We start from the raw sequence: 24,955 nt of genomic DNA on the forward strand, positions 1-24,955 counted from the left end.
CCTCGGCACAGGGACACAGCTGATCCTGCTCGAGCACCCTGCGGTCTGTGCCGAGCTGCGGAGCCACCGAGCACGGGGCTGCCGAGCTCTGCTCCGGTTTCCAGCCATGGCCGAGCAGTCTGGCCGTGGAGCTGCTGCCCAAAACCTTGGGCTGTGGAGGGATTTCACCTCCAGCACCAGTCTGTGCTGTGTTTGGGGTATTCCAGCTTCTGTGGAGTAGAGGGAGATGCAGGGAGGTGGAGCTGGTGCCATCAAAGGGTTTTCCAGTGTCCCTGTGCCCAGAACGGGCGCACTGATGGGCGCTCCTCTCCAGAAACAGCCTGCCAGGTTTACGCCCCCAGCACCACGCTCAGAACCCTTTCCCGAGTTTGCCCCCTCTCCGTAGGTGCCCCGTGTGCCTTTGCAGGATCCTGTGGGTTGACGCCCCCAGCTCTGCCCTTTCTCTCCCCACAGAGCAGCCGAGGAGGTCTCTGACAAGCTGCACTCCCCCAGTTTCAGCCACGGGTGTGTCACACCCAGGGCACCACCCTGGCCCGCTGCAGCGCCGACAGCTCCGGGCACGGGGCCGCAAGGGCTTGACAAGAGCAGCCCTGGCCAGGCACTGGTGGCTTTGGAAGGCAGCAGAGCCTTTTGCCTTAAAACACCGGCCCTGCGGTGCCTGCCGTGCTCGTGGGCTCTGCAGGGGCGCTTCCACATCCAGCACTTGCGTGGGCACCTCCGCAGGGAGCTGCCACTCCCTTCCCAGCCCTGTTTTGTGACGGGCTTTTTTGCACAAAACCGTCACTTTTGAACAAATCCTCAGATCATGAAAGGCAAGAGCTCACAGGAGACGCTCAGGAGGATTAGCGAAGTACAGCCCAGGTTAAATAAATCTTAACTAAGTATTCCTGGAGGATACTAGGTACATTCCAACCACTATGGTTCTCTGGGTTGGTCTTGGATTTCCTCGAGTTTCTATGGGTGAAGAGCTGGAACCTGAGGAATCCAGGCTGGCACCACAAGCCTTCTCCTGAATGGCCCCTGGGGAGCTCTGGCCACCCCAGGATTTCTCTGGGTGATATTTATAGATGCGATTCCTGTCTCCCTGAGCTGCTTCATTTACAGTTCACAAACTACGATTTCCTTTAGGCTTTTGAGGACTTTTGCCCCAATTTGGGCATTGTTTCTCCCACACAGAGGTAAAATCCCACCAGCACAGCTGGGCTGGGGGCTGCACACCCACCTCTGCCCTGGCTCAAAGGCCACCAGCCACCCACACACATGCCATCCCCCTGAGGTGACAGCACAGTGGCTGGCCCCAGAAAAGCCCCTTTAAGGGACACTTCAGGGCGGCCTCGGGAGCCAGGACATTAATTTTAGCCTGGAGCAGTGCCAGGGGCACAGGGCAGCTGCTGCAGGCGGGGCCAGTGCGTGTCCCTGTCCCTGCCGGTGCTCCCAGCACAGCCCAGTCCCGCCCGGCCATGGCAGAGGAGCACAGCGAGCTGGAGGAGCGGATCATCATCAAGGACCAGCACACCAAGGAGATCGACCTGGTCAACAGAGACCCCAAGCACATCAACGAGGACGTGGTGAAGGTAGGGCTGTCCCACACCGTGCTCCAGCAGCACCACTGCAACCAGAGTTTGGGTTTCAGACCTTGGCGTGCGTTTGGCTCGACTCAGCCTGTGCCAGTGGTCCTTGGCCATGTGGCCTGAGAGGTGCTGTCCCCAGGGCTGTGGGACATGCCTGGCTCCAGTTAATGCCATATTTCCCATTCCTTGAATGGGCTCTCCAGTTTCATTGTGGCTTGAAAATATATGGAGATGCCTTCCTTTGCACCAGCAAGCTGGCAGCCAAAAATAACACAGAAATTAAATACCACCAGTTTAAGGGGATATTGGAAAAACGCTGCTGGCCTTCAAGACACCACAGTGTCAGTCCCTACGGTTTGATGTGTGTTGTCATGTTTGTGGAAGATTGCTCCCCCCAGGGCAGCCAGAGGTGCAGCAGCCCCCAGTTCCCTCCCCCCATTTCTGACCAAGAGGAATTCCCATTCTAACTCTTGGGCTTCCTCTAGACTCCCTTAGAACTGCAAACAAAATTTGTCTCTGTTAGCCAAAGAATTCCAGCCCAAAGGAGAACAGGAGATGGAAGGGTTTTGTTAAAACTCTGTTTGTGGCTGTCACAGCAGAAGGGACAGCAGGCACAGAGCTGCTCACACAGGCTTTGTAATGGGCCATGACCTTGACAGCACTGCTGAAACACAAACCTCATCTTGGGCATGAAAACACCATTACAGCTACAGCTGTGGTGTAGTCAAATGAAATTCCCTGGGATGAGCTGTGACAGTGACAGCCATCGATGGGGTCCTTGCTGGCACTGTGACACCTGCCCATGACAGCTGCCTGACACCTCGGCATCCCCAGCTTTGTGTCCAGCATCCGTGCCACTCCCTGCCAGCACATCCCACAGCCCTGGCCTGGGGCTTGGAGAGGTGCCAGGCCAGGGGAGCACCGTTCTGCCATGGCAGCAGGGACCAGGAGAGCCCTCAGCCTGCTCACCCCAGGGCCAGGCAGCACTTTGGGGCTCCCCAGCCTGGGAGCACCACCAGCTACTGCTGGGTGACAGTGCCAGCACTATCCTAGCCACCCACCAGCCCCTCTCCCCAGCACATCCCTGCCTTTTCCCACTCCAGAATCTCCAGAGCCTGAAGAGACCTTCCAAGCTCACCCACGCCCCATGGCCATGCTGCTGCTCCAGCAGCACTGGAAGCCTTCAGAGCTCAGCATTCCTCCACCTTAAAATAGCCTGAGAGGGCTGGGGAGGGAGGGCAGAGCCAGCCCGGACAGGAGCACAGCTCACCCTGCTGCTGTCCCTGTCCCAGGCACACCCAGCACCCCGGGTATCGCAGCAGGAGTGCTCTGGAGGCACGGGGAGCAGGGAACTGCAGTGCTCCACGGGACGAGGGGCTCACCCGGCCCTGGATAAACATCCCGAGCATCACAAAGCAGCAGCCAGAATTTGGGATCGTGTTACAGAAGTGGCACTGCCCACACAGGCTTCCACAAACCTCCTGCAGGCACAGCACCAGAGCAGCGCATGGCTGCACTGGAAAGACGAGCTTTCCCAGCCTAAAGGGCCCCACGGTTCTATAAAGGAACAGTACCTGCATGTGCTGCTCCCTGAGCACCCCCAGCAGCGCCCAGGATCCAGACTCAGCCTGAGCCTCCTCTGCTCCTCCAGGCCCACTCCCGGTGAGGTGGCAGCAGAAGGAACAAGGGGCCAGAGCCTCTGCTTTTATATCCCACTGCTCCCTGCACTAATTGGTCCCTGATGAGCTCATCAGGCAGTTGGGCAGTAACCTGGGCTAGTCCCCAGCACACCTGGGCTTTCTAGGGGCTGCTGATGGCACCTCAGGGCCAGCCCTCGGGGCTGCTGTCTCCTCATTGTCAATACTTCTGTCAGCACCTCCTGCTCACTCCAGGAAATTAAAGATGACGCAGAGTGATTTTGTGATCCAAGTGCTTCCAGAAGCAGAATGAATATTGTTATTTAACGTGGATGTACAGACACATCAGCTGCCAGAGGGGAGGCCGGGCTGGTTTTCAAGACAAATAGCTCAGCTCATATCTTCCCTGGAAGTGAGTTCCACCCCAAGGGGATCTCTGCATGGAGTTTTGGGGAGTGTGTGTCACTCAGAGACACTCCTAGTGCCTGCACAAATGGCAAGGGCAGGGCAGAGCCCCAGCTCCCTTCCCCAGAAGGAGCATGGACAGACAGCACTGAGCACCTCATCCTATGGGTATAAATAAATAATCCATAAATCCAGAGGGCTGCTGGGTCTTTATTAGCACAAACACCTTCCTGCTGAGTGGGCAGCCACGTCCCCGAATGCTAAAAAAGGGCAGGAATGGGCTCTGGCTGCCTCTGCAGCCAACACTCCCACGCACAGCTCCCGTTCCAGGGGCTTCTGCCTGGCCTCACCTGATTCCCCGTGTCAGGGAATGGGACTGGGACTGTGACCCCCCCGTGCTGGAGCCTCAGCTGTGGGCTGAGCCAGCACTCTCTGCCCACAGGCCGTGGCCAGGCAGTGCTGGGAGCCCTGAGCCCTCTCCCAGCTCTGCAGGGGCTGTCCCTGCCCGGGGGTGCAGGGATCCAGGGATCCACCCCCCAGCACAGCCCCCACTCTCCCCAGGCCCCTCCATTTGGGATCTGCTCCCCCCTCGTGCAGACCCTCAAACCTCCCTTGTGTCCTCTGCTCTCCTCCCAGGTGGATTTTGAGGATGTGATAGCTGAGCCCGTGGGAACTTACAGCTTCGACGGCGTCTGGAAAACCAGCTACACCACCTTCACTGTCAGCAAGTACTGGTGCTACCGGCTGCTCTCTGCCGTCCTGGGCATCCCCCTGGCCATCATCTGGGGCTTCCTCTTTGCCCTCATCTCCTTCTGCCACATCTGGGCCGTGGTGCCATGCATCAAGAGCTACCTGATCGAGATCCAGTGTGTCAGCCGGATCTACTCCCTGTGCATCCACACCTTCTGTGACCCACTCTTTGAGGCGCTCGCCAAGATCTGCAGCAACATCCGAGTTGCTGTCCGCAAGGAGATTTAGGTCCTGGCAGCTGCCCCAACAGCCCTCACACATCCCCCTCTGTGCAGGCTGCCTGCCCTTGGGCACACAGACACCCCTGTCCAGTGAGGGACCCACACATGGACACCCCTGTCCAGTGAGGGACCTGCACATGGACACCCCTGTGCAGTGAGGGACCCACACATGGACACCCCTGTCCAGTGAGGGACCCACACATGGACACCCCTGTCCAGTGAGGGACCTGCACATGGACACCCCTGTGCAGTGAGGGACCCACACATGGACACCCCTGTGCAGTGAGGGATCTGCACATGGACACCCCTGTGCAGTGAAGGATCTGCACATGGACACTCCTGTGCAGTGAGGGACCTGCACATGGACACCCCTGTGCGGTGAGGGACCCACACATGGACACCCCTGTGCAGTGAGGGACCCACACATGGACACCCCTGTGCAGTGAAGGATCTGCACATGGACACCGCTGTCCAGTGAGGGATCTGCACATGGACACCCCTGTGCAGTGAGGGACCTGCACATGGACACCCCTGTCCCGTGAGGAACCCGCACATGGACACCCCTGTGCAGTGAAGGATCTGCACATGGACACCGCTGTCCAGTGAGGGACCTGCACATGGACACCGCTGTGCAGTGAGGGACCCACACATGGACACCCCTGTCCAGTGAGGGACCTGCACATGGACACCGCTGTCCAGTGAGGGACCCACACATGGACACCCCTGTCCAGTGAGGGATCTGCACATGGACACCGCTGTCCAGTGAGGGATCTGCACATGGACACCGCTGTCCAGTGAGGGACCCACACATGGACACCCCTGTGCGGTGAGGAACCCGCACACGTGTGGTACAGGGGCTGAGCACCGTGGCAGGACCCGCAGCAGAGCTGCCTCTCAGGGATGCTCTCTGACCAGCAGGCCGGGCTGCTCCTTACTCCATCCCAAAGCCAGAAGCCTTAGGAGAAGGAAGCCCATCGTGGCCCAGGGAACAGCCCAGAGACCCCTCTGCCCCCCAAGGCCCAGGAGGTCCTGCGGAGGGACGGCAGCACCTCCTGGAGCAGGAGCAGGCAGCACCTCCTGGAGCAGGAGCGGAGCAGGCAGCACCTCCTGCAGCACAGCCCTGGGCACAGCCTGCAGGTGCCGGGGAGCAGTGGGGCTGCAGAGCTGCTGCTGGCCACCGCCCAAAGCCTGCCTGCTCCTCTGTCCCTCCGGGCTGGGCTGGCACTGACAGAAGGCCCCTCACAGAAGTTTTTATTTGTGGCAAACCATTGCTGTGGTGGGAGCTTCTGCATTAAAGGGCTGCACAAAGCTTTTAGGGATAGAATAGCTAAACCAAACGTTTTTTCATGCCTACTTGCTTTTCAGCCAAGCTGTGAGAGCCAGGCCAGTCCATGCATGACATGCTGTGTCTGCTCCGAGAGCGTGAGCTGATCCTGGGCCACCGCCAGCTGCAAACCCGCCTGCGGCGCTGTGCTGCTCAGTTGTGTACTTAACTGTGGAGCATCGTTCAGTGCGTGGGCATGACCCAGGGCAGGACAGCGCAGGTAGGAGCCAGCCCTGAGCAGGGCCGGGGGGACACGGAGCTTTGGGGAACCTCACTTGAGAGACAAGCTGGGCTCTAAGCAAAGCCTAGGTTGGTTTCTCAGGACAATCTCCACTAGACACGTGTTCAGTCGGTGCCAAGGCTGCGGAGGAGCAGGACTCTGACCCCTCTGGCTCTGCCCGGCCGGAGGGGACTCCCATCCAGACGGACCCCTCCCTCAGCATCCCGGGGCCACCCCGATGGATGGGGAGAGTGGAGGAAGGAGCCTCTGCCGGGACCCTGCTGCTCCGGCCGCAGGGAAAGAGGAGCCAGGGGCAAGAGGTGCAGTTCAGAGCTGTTTCCTCCCCTGTACTGTCAAATTGGTCGGTCCCTCTTCCCCGGAGCTGCACTTTCACTTTGAGGCCCTTGAATGCTCCTTTGGCTCCAGCCTTAAGTGCTTTGCTGAACCAGGGCCCAGGAGGTCTCCTTGTTCAGAGGCTGTTCTCAATTGTCTCCATGTGTGCCTTCCCCTTGGCTTCCAGCTTGACTTGGAGCCAAAGACTCCTCTAGTGCCACGCCAAGGACAAGAAAGAGCCAGGTTTTCTGCTGAAGCTCTTCCAAGGGCTTGGGATTGTATACTGCTGTTATTCCATAGCAATGTGGTACCCAAGCTCCAGCAACATCAGGGCCCAATAAGGATGGATTGATTAAAAAAAAAAAAAGAAGTTATTTAGTTAAATATAGGGAGGTGGGGGAAAGTCTCAAAAAAACACTTCATTTTTTGTGGGAATAAAAATAATTAAAACCAATTGTATGATGGACTTACACTACTTCTAATTTTTTTCTTGTTGTTGTTGTTTTTTGTTTTTGTTCTAGTAGTTCACTGCCTGAACCCAAAAAACCCTGAAATACTGGTGTCCCCACCACATTGGTCCCTGGGCTCCCAACACCTGGGGCACACACTGCTCACCTGTCAGGACCTCTGTTTCACTTTTGACCCTCCTGAAAAGCTTTTGGCAGTGCATTCACCTGGGGAACTCCCGCAGCTGCTCTCCCTGCCCCCGCTCTGCCGCAGCCTGGGGCCGGTGCAGGAGCTCAGCCGCAGCCCCACTCGGCTGCAGCATCTCCAGGCGTGGGGCAGGGCCCTGCCTGACCCCCAGACACCTCCAGAAATTGCAGCCAGGGCTGCAGGGCAATTCCCTGTGTGTGCCAAAGCTCCCTCCCTTCCCCGTGCCTCCATCCCGGTAACACCCACAGCCCTGCTTTCGTTCCTCCCTGGCAGGTGGAGGATACGCCTCAGACTCCCCAGAAAGGGGGACCCCTCCTTCCTTGTTTTGTGCAGGAGTTTGTGGCTCTCAAGGAGAAGGAAGGTGAATGTGGGAAGAAAATGCTCTATGGCGTCCTGAGGATTTCAACCAGTCAGCAAACGTGCTGAAAGTTCACTTGAAGCTCCCACAAAAAAAATCAAAGGAATGTCAGGACAGGAAAGGTGCAAATGGACCTGCTGGCGACAGTGAAGAAATAAAGGACACATTTAAATGCATTTTTCATGTTCATTCCCATCATGAAAGGCCAAATTACATCACCCTTTGAGAGCCCCGGCTGTGTCCCCCTGCCATGCCCGTGTCGCAGGCAGCTCTGTGCCCCTGGGGCGAGCACAGCTGGCTGTGGTGTTCGGTGTTTTCCATCGATCCCCTTCGTTCCCTCAGCCAGCGCTCCCCCCACGCCTCCCTCCCGCCTTCCACCAGACGCAGTCAGAAAACTTTATTTACAGAATTTGTTAGCAGTACAAATCCATGCCGGGAGCGTGCCCTGTGCGCCGTAGAGCTAGCGGCTGGCCCTGGGGCGGGGGGAGGCTTGCTGGGATCCGCGGTCACCGCAGAGCCAAGCCTGGCTCGGGGACGCGACAGGAGCGTCCCTGGGGGAGCCGGGGGCCCCGCCCGGATCCCGCACACCCCCCTGAGCAGAAGCCGCTCCGCACACCCGGCCAGGCGTCCCCGCCCGCATCCCGGCCCCAGCCGCGCTCCCGGCTCCGGGCTCCGCCCGCATCCCGGCCCCGTCTGCACGTTCTCGCTGGGCACTGGGCTGGGCACACCCGGGCCACAGCGCTGTCCCTTCGAGGCTGCTCCCTGCTGACCTCAGGAGTGCCCTTGTCTGTGCCCCAGGCACGGGGAGCAGGGCAGGCCTGGTGCAGGCTGGCACGGTGCAGGGCTGCAGGGCTGCAGGATGGGCATGGTGCAGGGCTGCAGGGCTGGCATAGTGCAGGGCTGCAGGGCCGCAGGATGGGCATGGTGCAGGGCTGCAGGGCTGCAGGATGGGCATGGTGCAGGGCTGCAGGGCCGCAGGCTGGGCATGGTGCAGGGCTGCAGGGGTGGCATGGTGCAGGGCTGCAGGGCCGCAGGATGGGCATGGTGCAGGGCTGCAGGGCTGCAGGATGGGCAGGCTGCAGGGCAGGCATGCTGCAGGGCTGCAGGGGTGGCATAGTGCAGGGCTGCAGGACAGGAATGGTGCAGGCTGGCATGATGCAGGGCTGCAGAGCTGCAGGGCTGCGGGGACGGGGCTGCCTCTGCCCCACAGGCTACAAGAGAAGCGAGCGCTCCTGTGCTGAGAGCACAGTGCCAGGCGCTGCCATCCTGCAGGATCCTGTTGCAGGAGGAGGTGGGACAGTGCCCAGCCACGTACCGGGGGTGACACCCATTTCTCCGTGCTGCAGCAGCCCCTTCCATCGCACCTGCGTCAGCAGCACCGCATCATTTGTCCCTCCCGGTGGCATCCATAAACCACTGAAGTCAGGGTTTGGGGCTCAGGAACGGGTTCCTGCTGTCTAATCCCAGGCAGCACTGAAACTTGGGCACAGAATTCCTCCCCCACTCCCGTCCCGGTTAAATAACGCCCTCTGTACATGCTTACAGCCATATATACACCTATTTATAGACCCCCTCCTTGTCCGGATCCAGCTTTCCGCAGGGAAGCACCGGAGGCAGCACAGCAGAGGCACAAGGTCCCGGCTGGCCGGACTCACGTCGTGGACGGCTGCATGAAGCTCCTCTGGCTCGTGCCCCTGCAGCTGAGGACGAAGGAGGAGGAGTTGCTCTTCTTGCTCAGCTCACACGCCGGCCGCGACTTCAGGCAGCGCGCGGAGCAGCAGAGGAGGCGGCGCATCAGGTCGTGGAACAGGTGCCCGGTGTAGAGCATGTAGATCCAGGGGTTGCAGCAGCTGTTGAGGCTGGCCAGGAGCATGGCGATGATGAAGGGGGAGGCTGCGAGACAGAGGCACGGCGGTGTCAGGGCTCGGCACACGGCCCCTGCCGAGAGCCCAGCGGTGCCGGCACCCCGACACCCCCTCCCCGCCAGGGAAGAGCCGCCCCCCCGCAGGAACACCCCGGGAAAGGAGAGCTGCTGCAGGGGAGGGGGCGACTCTCAGTTCCAGCATCTCGGGTTTCGGCTTTTTCCCGCAAGAGCTGCATTCGCCGCTCCGCTCCGGCGTCACCCTGGAGCGCCGCTCGGGAGGCAGAGCTGCCCGCAGCACCTGCACAGCCGTGCCCCGAGGCGCCCGGGCTGAGGGAGGCGCCGCGGCCCTCGGAGCTGCCGTGGCTGGCAGCTGCTCTGGGAGCAAGCAGAGGCGGTGGCTCACTCTTCCACAGCAGCGGCTGATTTGGGACAGGCTCTCGGCTTCCAGCCCTCGGGCTGTGGCACAGCCACGGTCCCAGGCTGCGGGGCGTGCCCTGCTCCGGGGCTGTCCCCAGCGCCAGCCCGGCCCTCGCTGAGCCCTTTGCCCGGTGCTCTCCCAGCACTTTTCTCCAGTCATCTTTCTTCCCCCGAATGAATGTTCCGCACACAGTGCTGTGCCAGGAGGGAGGACGGCCGTTCCCACACCACGGATGAAGCCCGGGAGCCTGGCATGCCCCGCTGGCGGGGGATGGTGGCAGTGCAGTGCCAGGACATCAAGTCTCTGGCTGCTGCTCTCTGTCCCCAGAGCACAAAGTACCGACTGTCCCACCTGAGAGGCTGGACCAGCATCTTCTGGTGACAAGGGGTGGTGGTGCTGGCATCTGCCATGGCACCAGGACAAGGGGGGACGTCCCCTCCATGAAGTGGCTGCAGGTGGAGATGGAGCCGTTATCCTGCTCCCTGTGTCCCAGCTCATCTCCTCAGCCCCTCTGCTCCCAGAGGACGCACCAGCAGCGAGGATGAGCATGGCTGGTTTGGCTGTTCCTGGCCCCTTCGTGCCTCTGCAAAAATCCACTGGCAGTTTTTGGACCAGTGAAGAAATGTGACTATAAATGCTAGCTTCCAAATTCACCTTTAGCCAATGGATACATAATTCCTGCTCTTGTGACATCTGCTCCAACTACTTTTAATTTCAAGTATATTCTAAAAAATTATTAATAATTAATTTCAAGTAATTATAATATTTCAATAATAATTCATTTCAAGTATATGGTAAAAAATAATTCCATGCGGAATGGTTACAAATCCCAGGCACAAGACCTGAAATACATCCTAGTGTTTCTACTCACTTGAAACACCGAGCCAGGGCTGACTCAGCTCTTCCCTCTCCGCAAGAGGCAAATTGAATTTCAGGGAGCTTACTGCAGGGCAGGTCCAGAGGGCAGATCGCTCCCCTCGCTGGCTGGAGCACCAGAGACCCCCGAGGGTGCTGAACCGGCCAGCTCTGTCCCTCAAGGACGGCCCCTGTCCCCAGGCTCTCCTGGGGCTGTCCGGAGGGTGGGCAGAGGTGCAGGCTGTGCCCGAGCAGGGCCGGGGGGCTCTGCTGCAAGCGGCCGGCCCAGGAGCGGCATGGGAGCAGGGGCTCCCCAGCTCCCACGCACGGACCGGGGCCATCGCTCACAGCCACGCGTCAGGGCACCTGCCCCGAGGGGAAGGGACCGCTAGAACAGCCATGGTGCTTCACAGCCCTGCTGCTGTCCTCACAGGCGCCTTGAGCCAGCTCTGGCTCCGAGCTCAGAGTGCCGCATGTGTTCCCTGTGAAGGGTGAGCAGCAGGAGCCTCCTGTGGAGGGCTCCCAGCGCTCACACAGCACCTGGATCATAGCGTGTTGCTCCCACCTCCCTTACAGAGGCTTTGGGCTGTGTGGCCACCTGAGGGGGCATCTCTGCTGCCTGGCCAGTCACCCCCAGGGCAGCCCTTTGGGGTGAAGTCGTGCCCCCGTTGGCACTGGCACCCAGGGGGGCCCTGCTCTTCCTCTCCTCTGCCCTTTCCATGGTTATGCCCACACAGCTGTGAGGTGAGGAACAGCCACGTTCCCTTCCCAACACGGCGTGCACCTCTCCTGCAACCCACCGTGCTGCCTGGCCACAGCACGCGAGCCTCGGTTCAGGGAAGGGATCCGGGATCAGGGCAAGGCTGTGGGAATGCTGCAGGAAAGCCCGAGTCCTCTGCAGAGAGGTCCGACTGTGCTGCCCCCCTGATGCCTCTGGGCAGCCAGCAAGGAGGAGGAGAGCCTGGAAGGAAGGCCTGGAGTCTCCCAGCACTTGTTTCCACCCCAGGCTTTTTCTGCCCATGCCATGAAAGCCTCCAGCAAGAGCCCTGGCAGAGCTCCCACCCTGTGCCGCAGCCACAGGCTGCCCGCAGACAGGAACGTGATGGAGGTGGGAGTGGGGAGTGTGGCACAGCCCGGCAGGGCTGGAGATCCCTCCCTACCTTAAAGCAAAGAGGGAAAGAAAAGGAAAAGGGAAAAATGCTGCAAGGCCCACTGCACAGGGTGAGCAAGGGAAAGGTTCCCTGTGCAGCCAGAAGGATTGAGATGGACAAATCCTGTCCATCAAGGGTCAGCAAAGCAGCAGAGATTTGGGTGCTGCCGAGGGTTGTGTGTCGGGAAGGGAGGGACAGCCCTCAAGATTGCAGGATTAAAATACAGCACGAGGGAAGGCCGCTGCTTCACCCCAGAGCCCATCGAGGAACTGGAAGTTTTGACCAGCCTGAATCAGGTGGAAAACCCCTGGAGAACCCAGGGAGGAGGTGCAAGAGCCACATTCCACTTCTCCTGAAATAAATGGAGCAGAGAGAAGCAGGAGAGGCAAAGCACGCCTGCCTGGCTGCGGCTCCGTGGCCAGCCCAGAGGCACCCGGGCTGCGGGACACGGGCTTGCACAGGGCGCTGTGCAGCAGGGATGGGGCTGGGCAAGGGCGGAGTGCGGGGAGCAGCCGTGCCCGCGAGCTGCCCGGAGCCTGGCAGCGCACAGCCAGGGCCGCCAGGGAGCAGCTCCTCCTCGGTCTTGGGCACCCGCGGACCCGGCGCTCCTGTTGAGCCTGGGGCAGTCTACCCAAGGCTCTGGGTGCATTTTTCTGCCCTTTCTCCCACCTCACAAAGTCGTGAAGAGTTTTTGCTGAAGGTCTCCCAGGAGGTTCTCCCGTCTGCCGGGGGACAGCACAGACCTGCACAGCTCCAGCCGTGTCAGACCAGGGAGGGTGACACTTTTTGTTCCAGCTGCAACTTCAGTGACGACAGGAGCAGCCAGCCCAAATATAAAAAATGGCAAATCCCTGACACCACATCTTTAGGAAAAGGTTTTGCTCATAAATCAGGGGTTTTCTACGGGAACCGTGCTCCCATCAGAGACAAAATAACAGCAGCATAGGGCCAGGCTGGATGGAGCAGAAGGAGAGGGAGAAGAGGCCAAGAGCAAGAAGCCAAAAGTCAGTGAGGAAGAAATGATAAAACAAAGGAAACGAATCCAGGCTGTGCAGCTTTCTCCTGAGCTCCCACACAGCCCACAGCATGTCCCAGCACCTAGGGTGGGAAGTGAATCTCCAGGGACCCCAGAGTAGCACCCAGGGACAGCCACCATGCGGGGACAGTGGCCACCCAGGGACAGCCACCACCATCTGCACTGCCCGACCCCAGAGCCGCAGTGGCCCGGAATTTGCCAGGGCTACAGTAGCCCTCGACCCGGGAAAGCTGCAGCTCAGCCACTGCTGCCTGTCGGGGGCTTTCCCCGTGTTCAGGACTTTCTCCCATCTCCCTCCCACCCGCCCAAACCCAGCCCGGAGCAGTTTCCCCGTGGGTGCCCCCAGGGCGCCGAGCGGAGCCGTTGGAGCCCAGAGGGCGAGGGAGGGGAGCTGTACCTTCCTGCGGGGCGTTGGTGTCCCACACAGACCACATCTGCACGAAGAAGAAGGGAGTCCAGCACACTATGAACGCCAGCACGATGATAAAGGTCATTTTGACTGTCCGGATCTTGGCTTTAGAGATGAGCCTGGTGCTGCTGACCCTGGCAAACACCATTCCGCCGCGGGAGCCCGAGCCCAGACCCACGCTGGGCCCGTGAGCCGTCTTCAGCTTCACGTTCTGCCAGATTTTGAAGCTGATTAAGCCATAGCAGATGCTCAGCATCAACACAGGGATGATATAGACCATGAGGGTGATCCAGGTAACATAGGCTTTCGGTCCCCAGGGCTGGATGAAATCTGCCCAACAGTCATAAACCCCATTCCCCACATCCCTTAGAGAAAATATGTGGATCTGAGGGATGCTGACCAGCAGGCACAGCAGCCAGGTGAGGAGGACAGAGACCCGGTCAGCCCTCCTGTGCAGGGACCTCAGCGGCTGACAGATAGCCAAGCACCGGTCCAGGGACATCAGCAGGAGCATGTAGGTGGAAGCGAACATCCCCACTACCTGCAAGTACTTGATCAAGCGGCAGAGGAAGTCTGGCCCATAGAACCTGAAGGTGATGTCCCAGATGAGCTGGGGCAGCACCTGGAAGATGGCCACGACCAGGTCAGCGATGCTCAGGTGCTTCATGAAGAAGTACATGCGGGAGTGCTTGTGGCGGGTGGTGTGGATGGCCAGGAGCACACAGAGGTTGCCAGTCAGGGCGAGGAACAGGATGAGGCACAGGACTGTCACCTCCACCTTGGCCATGTCCTCGTTCCTCTTCAGGGGGTCGGCGGTGCTGTTCCTGCCGGCGCTCAGGTTCTCCAGCCGGAGGCTGCCGTTCCCCAGGGAGCTGTTGATGATCCAGGTGCTGCTCCCCGCCAGGTACAGCTTCTCCATGGCCAGCGCCGGCCCGCATCGAGCCTGGGGCAGGGTGAGGACAGAGAGTGGGCAGAGAGTGGGCAGAGCCTCTACCGATGCGTTCCTGTGCGGTAGCCGGGTGTCCCCGCCGCTCTCTCTCCGTGTCTCCTCGGCTCTCAATATCCCACGGCTCCCCCGCTCTGTGTCCCCCGGCGCCCCCCTCCCCGCCGTGCTCTCTCTGCCCGCCCGTCCCTGTCCCCGTGCCCCGGGTGGCGGCTCCCCGCGGCTCCTCGCTGTCCCCTCGCCGGTCACTCGGCGTCTCCGCCGGTGCTGCCCCGCCACCAGCCCCGGCGCAGGGGCCGGGCGAGCGGCGGGGGCGGCGGGCAGAGGCGGGTCCCGGCCCGGCCCCTCGGGGCCCGCCCGCGGCCTCTGGCCCCGCACCCGGACCCGCCTCAGCATCTTCCCCGCGCCCTCCCCGGAGCGCGGCCGTTCGCGCACCCCACCGGCAGCTCCTGTTCCCCGCAGCCCCTTTCGGCAGCCCCTGTTCCCCGCAGCCCCTTTCGGCAGCCCCGGTTCCCCGCAGCCCCTCTCCTCTCGGGCAGCCCCGGTTCCCTGCAGCCCCCGTTCCCCGCAGCCCCTCTCCTCTCGGGCAGCCCCGGTTCCCTGCAGCCCCTCTCCTCTCGGGCAGCCCCGGTTCCCCGTAGCTCCTCTCGGGCAGCCCCGGTTCCCTGCAGCCCCGGTTCCCCGCAGCCCCTCTCCTCTCGGGCAGCCCCGGTTCCCTGCAGCCCCGGTTCCCCGCAGCCCCTCTCCTCTCGGGCAGCCCCGGTTCCCCGTAGCTCCTCTCGGGCAGCTCCGGTTCCCTGCAGCCCCCGTTCCCCGCAGCCCCTCTCCTCTCGGGCAGCCCCCGTTCCCCGGAGCGGTGCCGCGAGGGGGAGCGGCGGAGCGAGGCTGCGGTGATGGGCGGGGGCCGCAGCGCACCCGATAGCCCAAAGCCCCCGGCACCGCGCCCTGGGCACACAGCGGAGGGTGGGAGCACGCACCGGGCTCACCCCCAGCGCAGCCCTGCCCTGCCGGAGCTGCCGTCGCAGGACGCCCAGGGAAGGTCCCCCCGTGGATGTCAGCCCAGCCTCGTCCGAGGAGCAGGCTCAGGCGCTGGTCACTTGGCAGTTAACACACCCATCAAGAGCTTCCCTTTTCTTTCAGGAGGAAGATTTCAGAGTATTGTTTCTATAAAAGAAGGAGCAGTAGCTATGAGTGACACCATTTGTCACCAGCTCATCAGCACAGCTCATGGTTGTCCCCATTATCAGGCTCCCTACAAGGGAGCCAGAACCTGGAAGTGCAGGTGGGATGTTGAGAAGAGCTTGGAACCCTCCCAGTCCACCCCTCAGTCCAGTAGCCCTGAAGGCTCCCAGCATCACCACCCTTTGCTCCCCACTTCCAAGTCATATCTCAAATCCTCCTCAGCCCAGCCTTAGGCCCTGAACAAACATCCCTGCAGCTATTTTTAAAGAGTTTTGGGAAGTCTTAGCTCCATGCAAGATGAAGAAATGTTAAATACTTTGGCACGTTCTTCCCTCTAGGGTTCACGTTCTTCCTCATTCGGGCAATAAAACTGCTGTGGGAATCGCTGCACAGTGCAGCTCACCACGTGCAATGATTTCTTTATTGTTCTGCTGGTTTGGGGAGAGCTCTCAGGGAGGAGGTGACTGGGGGTAAAATCCTGGCTCCAGTGGAGGCAAGGAAAGGTTTGCCTTTGGCTTCTGCTCAGTTCCTCAAGCATCTTGCAGGTACTGAGGGATGTCCTTGGAGATTAAGGTGTCGCAGCAGCCCCGTGAGATGGTGCCTGAGGTGAGGCAGAGCAGCCACTGCTCCTCCCTGGCCTTGGATGAGGTGTCACTCATGGCTGCACAGACCCAGCCCCCTTCCAGAACAGACTTGGACTGCTAGGAAGGAGCCCAGAGCCCCTTGTGCAGCCCCTGCACGTGGCAGCTGAGCACCTCCAGGAGTGCTGTGCAACTCTGAAGTGGTTTAGATGGCAGCAACGAGTCACAGGTGCTCAGCTGGGGAAGAGCTGTGCCAGGATTGACCCTGTTTGTCCCCATGCCAATGCCACACTGCTCCCAGGGCCACATGCTCTGACATGCTCTGCCTTGACGTGGAGTGCAGGAGCAGCTCAGTGAGGATTGCACACCTGCGGCCTGAAATTTGGGCACTGATCAGGATAACATCCAGCTCCCAGTGCCCTTCCCCAGGTGATCCCATCAGGGCTGGGCATTGGCCCCCCAACAGCCAGAGATGCTCAGTCCTTATTCAGGCAAAGCTGCAGCTGCTCCACGACTAAAACCCAAACACACGTGATTCTGAAGCAAAGAATCCTGTGAGAATCAAAGGGTTTTCTGAGTCATCCCCTACTTCTTCCAGCTTTAAATGTTCAGGGATGCCATAGAGCTGGAAACATTTTTATTTTAAAATACATGCTTTGGGATAATCAAAAGCACAAACACCAAATAAAGCTAAATTTAATTGCATTTTGGTTTACTGCAGGATCTGAAATAGCTGTTTTTCCAATAGCTATCTGGAATCACAACTTTATGGTCCCCAGGACAGAAGAGGTCTGGCAAAATGTCAAGCCCAGGCCACAGCTTTGCAGACGGAGCTGCAGCCGCCCATGAACTCATGCAGGCTGCAGCCCACAGCAGGCACTGCAGGCTGGAGAGCCAGGACATGGTACCTGGCTGCTCTTGCATGGGAATTTCTCATTATCCTAGAATTTTTTCCTAGTCCTCATCTCTTGCACTCAGCCTGCAGGAAGCCTAACTCTGGTAAATCTACTAAAACCACAGAGATGAGCAGTGCCATGGACACATCTTCATGGAAAAGGCATACCTGTGCTTCAACACAGAGCTGATGAATGCTGGGTGTTAAATCAGGCTCGGGAACATATAAGGGCACAGTAAATTACAACTTTTCTGTGTCTTTCTTAAATGTGCACATAAGTAAATTCTCAAGTCTGATATCAAATTCCTCCATGGCTCACCAGCTGCTGTGCTGATTTCCAGAAAAATACACAATCGATATTGTAATCTGTACCAAAGGAAACAAGGCTTTGGAGACAAAACGTGGAAATATCAGCAATGCACAGAATTGTTTGGTCCCAAACCCATACACCAAATTCCTTCTGTCACTGAGTTCACTGATCAAGGGTAACATAAGCCAGTCCAGACCTGTGTGTTCAGATGCAGGTGACAGTTACACTTCTGGGTAAAGCTGTGTCATCCATCACATCCCCCGCCTGCACCATCCTCTGCCCATGGTATTTATTTTTGTTAGCTGAAAAACAACAACAACAACAACAAACCAGCCAAAAACCTAGTACTCAGATTGATCACAATTAAAAAAAAAAAAAAAAAAAGAACCTGCAGCCCATGGTCAGTCCCAGAATTGCTGCACACTACCTGGCTGTGAGACTTGTGCCATGGCTGGGGAAGGTTTTGAAAACTGAATAATCAGAACATTACTGGGAGGGGAGAAGGAACCAGAGAGGCTGACTTGTGCCTGCAGACAAATGGAGAAGGGAGGACCTACTTGAATGCTGCAGCCTTGAGTTCTATAAAGCATTCACAGCAGGAAGAGACTTTACATGAGTTCATGCACATATCAAGACAATTTCTTCTTTTCTCTTCCCCAATGTGAAGAGAAAAGAAGTGTGGGACTACACTGAACTTACTCAGTGTTAGAGAACCTTTCACATCATGTCCCTAAAAGGTTTATGGGATTCAAACCATTTCCTTTGGATCCCCAACTCACTGAAACCCATCAGCCTCTGCTCCCACGGCCTCCAGCCCCCACCAGCACTGGAGCTCGAGTCAGTCTCATCCAGCTTTGGGAGCTAAATCCTGGAAAAAGAGGCTGAACCTCCTGGCATTCAGCCAGTACACATTTCCATCCCCACCATGGCTGGCATTCCACATGAAACCCCCAGAGGCTCTGCAGACACATCCCAGAGCACACTGAGATGCCACCTCCTGCCCCAGGGTGAGCCCTGGGACACAGCAGCAGCGCTCTGATCAAATCAGGGAGCTTAAACCCATTTAGACTGGAGCAGGCTATGGATCCTGCTGATCCTATCATCCCGACAGTCCCACCCAGGCTGGGCAGAGCCTTGCAGGGTGGATGCAGTCTGTGGTTTCTGTAGGGAATTCCGCCGCTCCCATCTGCCCATCGCACACAGACCCCACTGCCCCGCACACCCAAGCCCAGCAAAGGGTGACAGAGGCTCTCCCCAGGCACCTCCCTGAGCAGCCAGGTCTGCACAGGGCTCCCAAGGACGCTGTTTGTGCTAAAATGTTCCTTGCTCCATCCCATTATGGCCTCAAAGCCCATAAAACCAATGGAGCCTGCCCAGGCCCTGAGAGTAACAAGCTGGGATAATAAAGTTGAAATATGTATCCATGTGGTTTTTAACAAAAACAGTTAATGTTCAAGCTGTTGGGAGATAATACAATCATTTTACTACTTTTGGGGGGGATTACTACATTTGTGTGTAACTTCAAGCTGTTCACTGCAGTGCCCTGACCTCCCACTCACCATCAAGGAATGAAAAGCAAAGTAAGACCCCGAGCCCTGGGGCTGTACCCGTGGCACTGGGATCCACAACTGCAGCAGTGACAGGGGCTACAGGACCTGCACACCAAGTGACACACTGAGTGTCACCTCCTGGGATCTGGGATATTAGCTAAACCTTCCCATAGCCAGAGGTAGGGATCACCCAGTTAATGCCAGGCACAGCACTGCCTGCAGCCCCTGCACACACACTGCCCAGTAAAGTGAGGCACTTTTCTATTTGAACAAAATATAAACAGCAAGATCTATCTGAGATTTTGTTAGGTAAAGACAGAAGAGCCAGAACAAAACCAGAATATAGTCTGGTTTAATATATTCATATGCAAATTCTACATTTGCATATGTATATAAAGGAAAGTGAGTCAAGTTTGGTGCTCATCACTACAACAATCTTAGCCAAGCCATATGAAGGAGGCTGCAATCCTCAGGATAATTCAGCAGATATGTGTGAGCATCCAAGCAGATGTGTGTCTGGGAATGCCCACAGAGGTGAGGGTGCTTCCACACAGCCCCCATTTCTCTCCCACCAAATACCTGCAATGAAACCTCCAGTCCAGGCTCCAGGAATGCCTCTCTAGGGCCAAATAATTAAAGCAGCGAGCTTTCACTACAAAAATGAAGCCCAGCTACATTTATACAAACTTTTCTGCCTCACTAATTACTTCCCATCTGCAGTAATGTGTTTACCTTCTTCTTCCTGAGCTGATAATTCATGTTCTTCTTTATTGAGTTCCAGGTGATTGTTTTGGAGCCAACTCACCAATTTGTCCAAATCATTTTGAATTCAGGCCCTCTGGCTCCTCCAATGCCAGGTGGGACAGGACCATGATTATTCTCTCCTCTGGGCAGCAGATCCTGGTGTTGGGTTTGCCCAGCAGGTAACTGTGATTCATCTTCAATTCCTCTGTTTGTGTGAGGTGTTCCAATTCCAGAATATCTGTTCTTCTATCAAAACAGAGCCCCCTTCAACCAAAAGGGTTTTTATTTTTAACTCCTGCCAGCAAACACAGCACCCTTGGAGAAGTGGCCTTGAGAGACCCTGACCCCTGCCTGTCCCCAGCAGCCACAGGTCCCTCCCGGGGTGCTCAGCTCACCCCCCTGCCCTGAGCTCGCACTGCCCGCTCCTGGCTGCGAGAGAACCTCTCCAGCCCAGGGCAGAGCCAGCCCAGAGCACCGTGACAGCTCCCGGTGTGCCAGCTCCCGGTGTGCCAGCTGTGTGCCAGCTCCCGGTGTGACAGCTCCCAGTGTGCCAGCTCCCGGTGTGCCAGCTGTGCGACAGCTCCCGGTGTGCCAGTTCCCGGTGTGCCAGCTGTGTGACAGCTCCCCGTGTGCCAGCTCCCGGTGTGCCAGCTGTGTGACAGCTCCTGGTGTGACAGCTGTGTGACAGCTCCCGGTGTGCCAGCTCCCGGTGTGCCAGCTGTGTGACAGCTCCCGGTGTGCCAGCTCCCGGTGTGCCAGCTGTGTGACAGCTCCCGGTGTGCCAGCTGTGTGACAGCTCCTGGTGTGACAGCTGTGTGACAGCTCCCGGTGTGCCAGCTCCCGGTGTGCCAGCTGTGTGACAGCTCCCGGTGTGCCAGCTCCCGGTGTGCCAGCTGTGTGACAGCTCCCGGTGTGCCAGCTCCCGGTGTGCCAGCTGTGTGACAGCTCCCGGTGTGCCAGCTGTGTGACAGCTCCTGGTGTGACAGCTGTGTGACAGCTCCCGGTGTGCCAGCTCCCGGTGTGCCAGCTGTGTGACAGCTCCCGGTGTGACAGCTCCCGGTGTGCCAGCTCCCGGTGTGCCAGCTGTGTGACAGCTCCCGGTGTGCCAGCTCCCAGTGTGCCAGCTGTGTGACAGCTCCTGGTGTGCCAGCTATGTGCCAGCTGTGTGCCAGCTCCCAGTGTGCCAGCTGTGTGACAGCTCCCGGTGTGCCAGCTCCCGGTGTGCCAGCTGTGTGACAGCTCCCGGTGTGCCAGCTGTGTGCCAGCTGTGTGACAGCTCCCGGTGTGCCAGCTCCCGGTGTGCCAGCTGTGTGCCAGCTCCCGGTGTGCCAGCTCCCCGTGTGCCAGCTCCCCGTGTGCCAGCTCATGGGAAAGCCTGGAGACAGAGCAGCTCGAGTTCTGGGCAGGCAGACACGGGCATCACAGCCTGGGCAAACTCCCTGTGCCTCAAAGACATTTCTGCCCGCCAGAAACAATCCGGCAGACCCCCCTGACATCTGCAGAGCCCAGCAAAGCCAGGAGCTGCCCTGCCCCAAGCTGCAGTTTAAGCCGCACCGCTCACTGCAGAGGGCACCTGCGCTGGGAGGCCCGTGTCCAGCAGGGCGACTGCTCCTGCTTCTCCCCACTGCAGCAGCGCCGGCTTGCTCAGGCTCCTGCCGGGCTGGGGGGCCAGGACATTTTTACTTTTTGATTATTTTGTTTCCACTTCTGCCCTTCTGCCCCGGCATGAGGGGACTGCACCGTGACGAAATTAATTTCCTCCTGAATGCATTCCCTGCCGAAAGCAGCCCTTCCCAAAGCTTTCCAGTGGCAGCCCAGCCCAGCACCACCCTGGCTGTCAGGATCAGCGCCCTGGGAGCTCCTGCCCTACTCCCAGCTCTCCAGGGAGCCACAGACATCAGGAATCTGCCTCGGATCCGCTCTGGGAATGGCTGCAGAGAGGCTGGACCCACAGCAGGGGGGATGGAGGGTCCTCAGGACCCCACAGCAGGGTGACACCGAGGGTCCCTGGGCCTCACCCCTGCACTGCCAAGCCCAGCACGAGGCTGTGGGTGATGTGACAAACATCAATCAGTGAAAAGCTGCCAGGAGGATGCAGTAACTTTATGACTGCTCACCCAGAGAACACAATGGTGGGGTTTCACCGCCATGGGGCCACGCTCAGCTCCAGCAGGACCCTGTACCACATGCCCCTGTGCCTCAGCCCTGTCAGCGCCAGCTCGGCTCCTCTGGCTGTGACCTGTGCCCCCGGCCTGGCTGTTCACAAGTCCCCAGCTGCTCCCACTTGCCCCTTGACTCAGTGACGGAGGAGCAGAGCTGCCCAGGGGAGCAGGGGACAGGACAGCCGGGGAGGACACTGTGTTTCCTTCCCTGTTGTTTTTTCCCCTATGTTATGCAGTTCCTGTGTATCTTGGGTTGGTGAGATGTGCAGCAAGCATCGTTTATGGCACCCGGGGGATCAGCAGCCACTCCTGGCAAAGGCTGGACCTGGCAGCCCCCTGGCACTTCCTGGGGCTGGGGCTGGCCCTGGGTGTGGCAGGAGAGACTGGGTCAGGGTGGGAATGAGGCAGCAGACCATCAAATCCACGCTTTTTCCTCAGCCTCCATCCACACTGCCCAGTGTGTCTGCCCCCTGCACCTCGGCCACTGTCTCACAGCCACACACCCCACTCACACATGGCACCACCCTCCTCTGGCACCAACCCACAGCCCTGCCAGAAGGAGGGAAAAAGTGCCAGCTCGGGCAAAGACCACCGGTTTGGACTTTAAATGGTGATGGCAACAAAAAGTGATATTAAAAACCCCTAATCTTCACAGGTTGTCAGCAAACCAGTCTGATTCATGCCCGTATTTAACGTGTCAGCTGCTCTCTCCCTTCTCCTGCCCCATGGAATTGCCACAGTCCCCATGGCACGTGGCTCTCCAGCTCATTTCCAGTGGAAATGTCAGTACTGCACCCACACCAGGGCCCTCCCCCACCACAGCAGCAGCTGCTCTGCAAACGCCTGGAGAAAGCCCTTTATATGATACTAATTTACAATATTATTACCATTCACTGGCCAACTGCAACCAATTCCAATGCCTGAGGTGAGCTGCTGTGACAAAAGGGCAGCCCTAAAGCAGACATCAATAATTACTGTCTTTCAAAAGGTTTGGTTTAGTAAAAAAAGAACCAAATCAACACAACCAGATTTCTGCTTTGCCTCTGCATCTCTCCACCTCATGCACTTATGATAGTTTATATCTGCCATGATTTAGCCTGTTCCAAACACAAATATTCCTGGGAACCATGGTTTGAGGAGGATTATTTCTGAATCCCAGCCTCCCTCTGAAGTCAAGACACAATAACCCTCAATCTTACCCAGATTTTGTGCCTTCTTTGCCAAGCTCCCACTGACAGGCTCTGACCAAAACTTCAGGGCTCAGCAAAAGCACCTGAAGTATTTTCATATTTTGCTTACAAGCTTTATTTTTCAAAGCCTTCCCTGGTGTTCAGGTTTCTTGCATTTCCTTCTTTTTTTTTGCACTGCTTTGTTGCACCACAAAATCCCACCACCTCCTAAGGAAGATCAGACTTTTCAATGTAACTATGTGCTTGAAAGCTAAAATACTTCATGTCCAACAACCTTCCGACTTCCAACCTTCCCAGTTTCAGGACTTCAAACTGAAATAATGACACATAATACTGAGTAAGTTTACACAGACATATATAAAAAAGCCTGTTAGTGTAGGGCAGAATCTCCCTGCAATCCTTGGTCCCTCCTTCCCCTGGCTGTGCCAGGAACTGGGGCAGCAGTACCTGCCCACCCCCAAACAAAACACCATCCTGCAGCTGCTTCCAGGAGGGCACAGAGGCTGGCACAGGACGCAAGCAGGAACAGCGGCAGCACACGGCCCAGGTGCTGCAGCAGCGAGGGAACTCGGGCACAGGAGCCAGGTCAGGCTCCCGCAGGGCTCTGGCACTCTGCGCCCACCCTCAGCCACCAAGGGCCCACAGGGCTGGGGGCAGACCCACCAGCCTGGTCATGAAGGCAGCTGGAATGGCAGTGGTGTGGAAATAGAGCATTTTACTCGGCACGCAGACTCTCAGAGGTGGGAAGGGCAGGAGGAGGTTCCCAGGCTGAGCTGGCACTCCTCAGCACTAGCTCCTCTTGCGCTTGCCCTGGGGCGTCGCCCCGCTGCTCTCGGGGATCCGCGGCCGCCGCAGCTTCCTCTTGTTCCCTGCCAGAGCCACGGAGCTGCTGCTGGGGGAGAAGAACAGGAGGGTAAGAGGGCTTTGCGAGGGCCCCGGGCAGCACACACTGAGGCTGTACAGAAGCACTGTGAGCAGTACACAGATGCCGCACATGCACGTGGAGATGGGGAATCGGGGCATGGTTTGGGTGGGAAGGGACCTTAAAGACTGTCTCATTCCACCCCTGCCATGGGCAGGGACACCTTTCACTAGACCAGGGTGCTCCAAGCCCTGTTCAACCTGGCCTTGAATGCTTCCAAGGATGGGGAGAGAAATATTTCTCTGCCTTCTCATATGAGGAAGGTGACAGCACCACGAATCATCCCATAGCCCCTGAGCCCACAGGAACAGGGTCATCACAATGCCTCTCCTTCTGTCCCCAGAGACCAGTTTGAAACCCAAGGAACAGCAGCAAACCCCCAGATTCCTTGCCCATAGCTGAGGACAGCCTCTGGCACTGACAGAACCATAAGGATGTTCTATCAGACAAGGCAGTTTGGGGCACAGCCACCTGGAAGCAGGATGAGAGGCTGGTCAGCCCAAAGGAGGGCTTGGGGCCTGCAGCCTTGCCAGGCACTCTCCTCATTTATGGACAAAGTATTTTCCACAGAAAACTCGACAACTGTTTTATTTTTAGTCACAGTTAATTTTGAAGAAAAAATTCTTAAACTAGCTGTATGTAAATGAAGCAGCTGATTTCCGTCATTCAGCCTTGGAGCTTAAAATTCCACATAGTGTTGACATGAAAGATGCCACTAATCTGTCAACAGCTTTTGCTAATTAAACATTCCTTTAAGTGCACTCTGTTTTATACCATCTGCTAGGCTGAATCCATCCTGCAGGGACTATTAATTTGTCTTAAACTGGGAATTCACAACTGAAAATAACAATGGACAACTCTGAGACGCTCAGATCCACATCTGCTGACTGCCACCAGATACACACTAAAGACACAGCAGGAACAAGTTGTGTTGCAGAGCTGCACCACGATGGAAATGGCTCTCCTGCAGCCCTGGGAGCCTCAGCCACAGCCAGGGAGATCCACGTGAATCCCAGCAGTCAGATCCAGTGGGGCTTTGGTGCTGGGACCGAACACACGTTCCCAGAGCACCGGGGGACCTCGTGGACCCACGGCCCCCTCCAGCTCTCCCCAGCCCCTTCACATGGGTTTCCATAAGGGAAACAGAAACATGATTCAGAGACTTGCAGACATTGAGATTTTAACAATTAAGAAGTGCTCTTCTAATCTCAAACAGAAGTAAATCAAAATAGATGCTCAATTCCAGCGTGTTCAACTTGTCAGCCTCACC

General features: G+C 57.9%; 3 protein-coding genes across 5 annotated transcripts in view; 1 reads left to right on the forward strand and 2 right to left on the reverse strand.

Annotated features, from left to right (window-relative positions):
• Positions 1–1,440: 1,440 nt before the first annotated feature.
• Positions 1,441–4,891, forward strand: CAV3 (caveolin 3). The gene is made up of 2 exons (XM_068201396.1): positions 1,441–1,574; positions 4,250–4,891. Exons 1-2 carry the CDS (start codon positions 1,461–1,463, stop codon positions 4,589–4,591), a joined length of 456 nt encoding a protein of 151 aa, XP_068057497.1. The 5' UTR covers positions 1,441–1,460; the 3' UTR covers positions 4,592–4,891.
• A 4,215-nt stretch (positions 4,892–9,106) lies between these two features.
• On the reverse strand, positions 9,107–14,276 carry OXTR (oxytocin receptor). Its single transcript, XM_068202416.1, has 2 exons — positions 13,195–14,276; positions 9,107–9,366 (listed from the first exon to the last, which is right to left on the reverse strand). Exons 1-2 carry the CDS (start codon positions 14,123–14,125, stop codon positions 9,125–9,127), a joined length of 1,173 nt encoding a protein of 390 aa, XP_068058517.1. The 5' UTR covers positions 14,126–14,276; the 3' UTR covers positions 9,107–9,124.
• Positions 14,277–22,852: 8,576 nt separating this feature from the next.
• Positions 22,853–24,955, reverse strand: part of RAD18 (RAD18 E3 ubiquitin protein ligase) — a 28,038-nt gene continuing 25,935 nt past the window's right edge. For 2 of the 3 annotated variants that reach the window (XM_068202411.1, XM_068202412.1), the window contains exon 13: positions 22,853–23,655. In XM_068202411.1, coding sequence (XP_068058512.1) covers positions 23,553–23,655 — 103 coding nt within the window. In that variant the 3' untranslated portion in view covers positions 22,853–23,552. The remainder of the gene's footprint in view (positions 23,656–24,955) is intronic. The other variant, XM_068202414.1, reaches the window with a different exon arrangement.

This window comes from Anomalospiza imberbis, chromosome 11 (genome assembly GCF_031753505.1).
Source record: "Anomalospiza imberbis isolate Cuckoo-Finch-1a 21T00152 chromosome 11, ASM3175350v1, whole genome shotgun sequence".
NCBI classification, from domain to species: Eukaryota; Metazoa; Chordata; class Aves; order Passeriformes; family Viduidae; genus Anomalospiza; species Anomalospiza imberbis.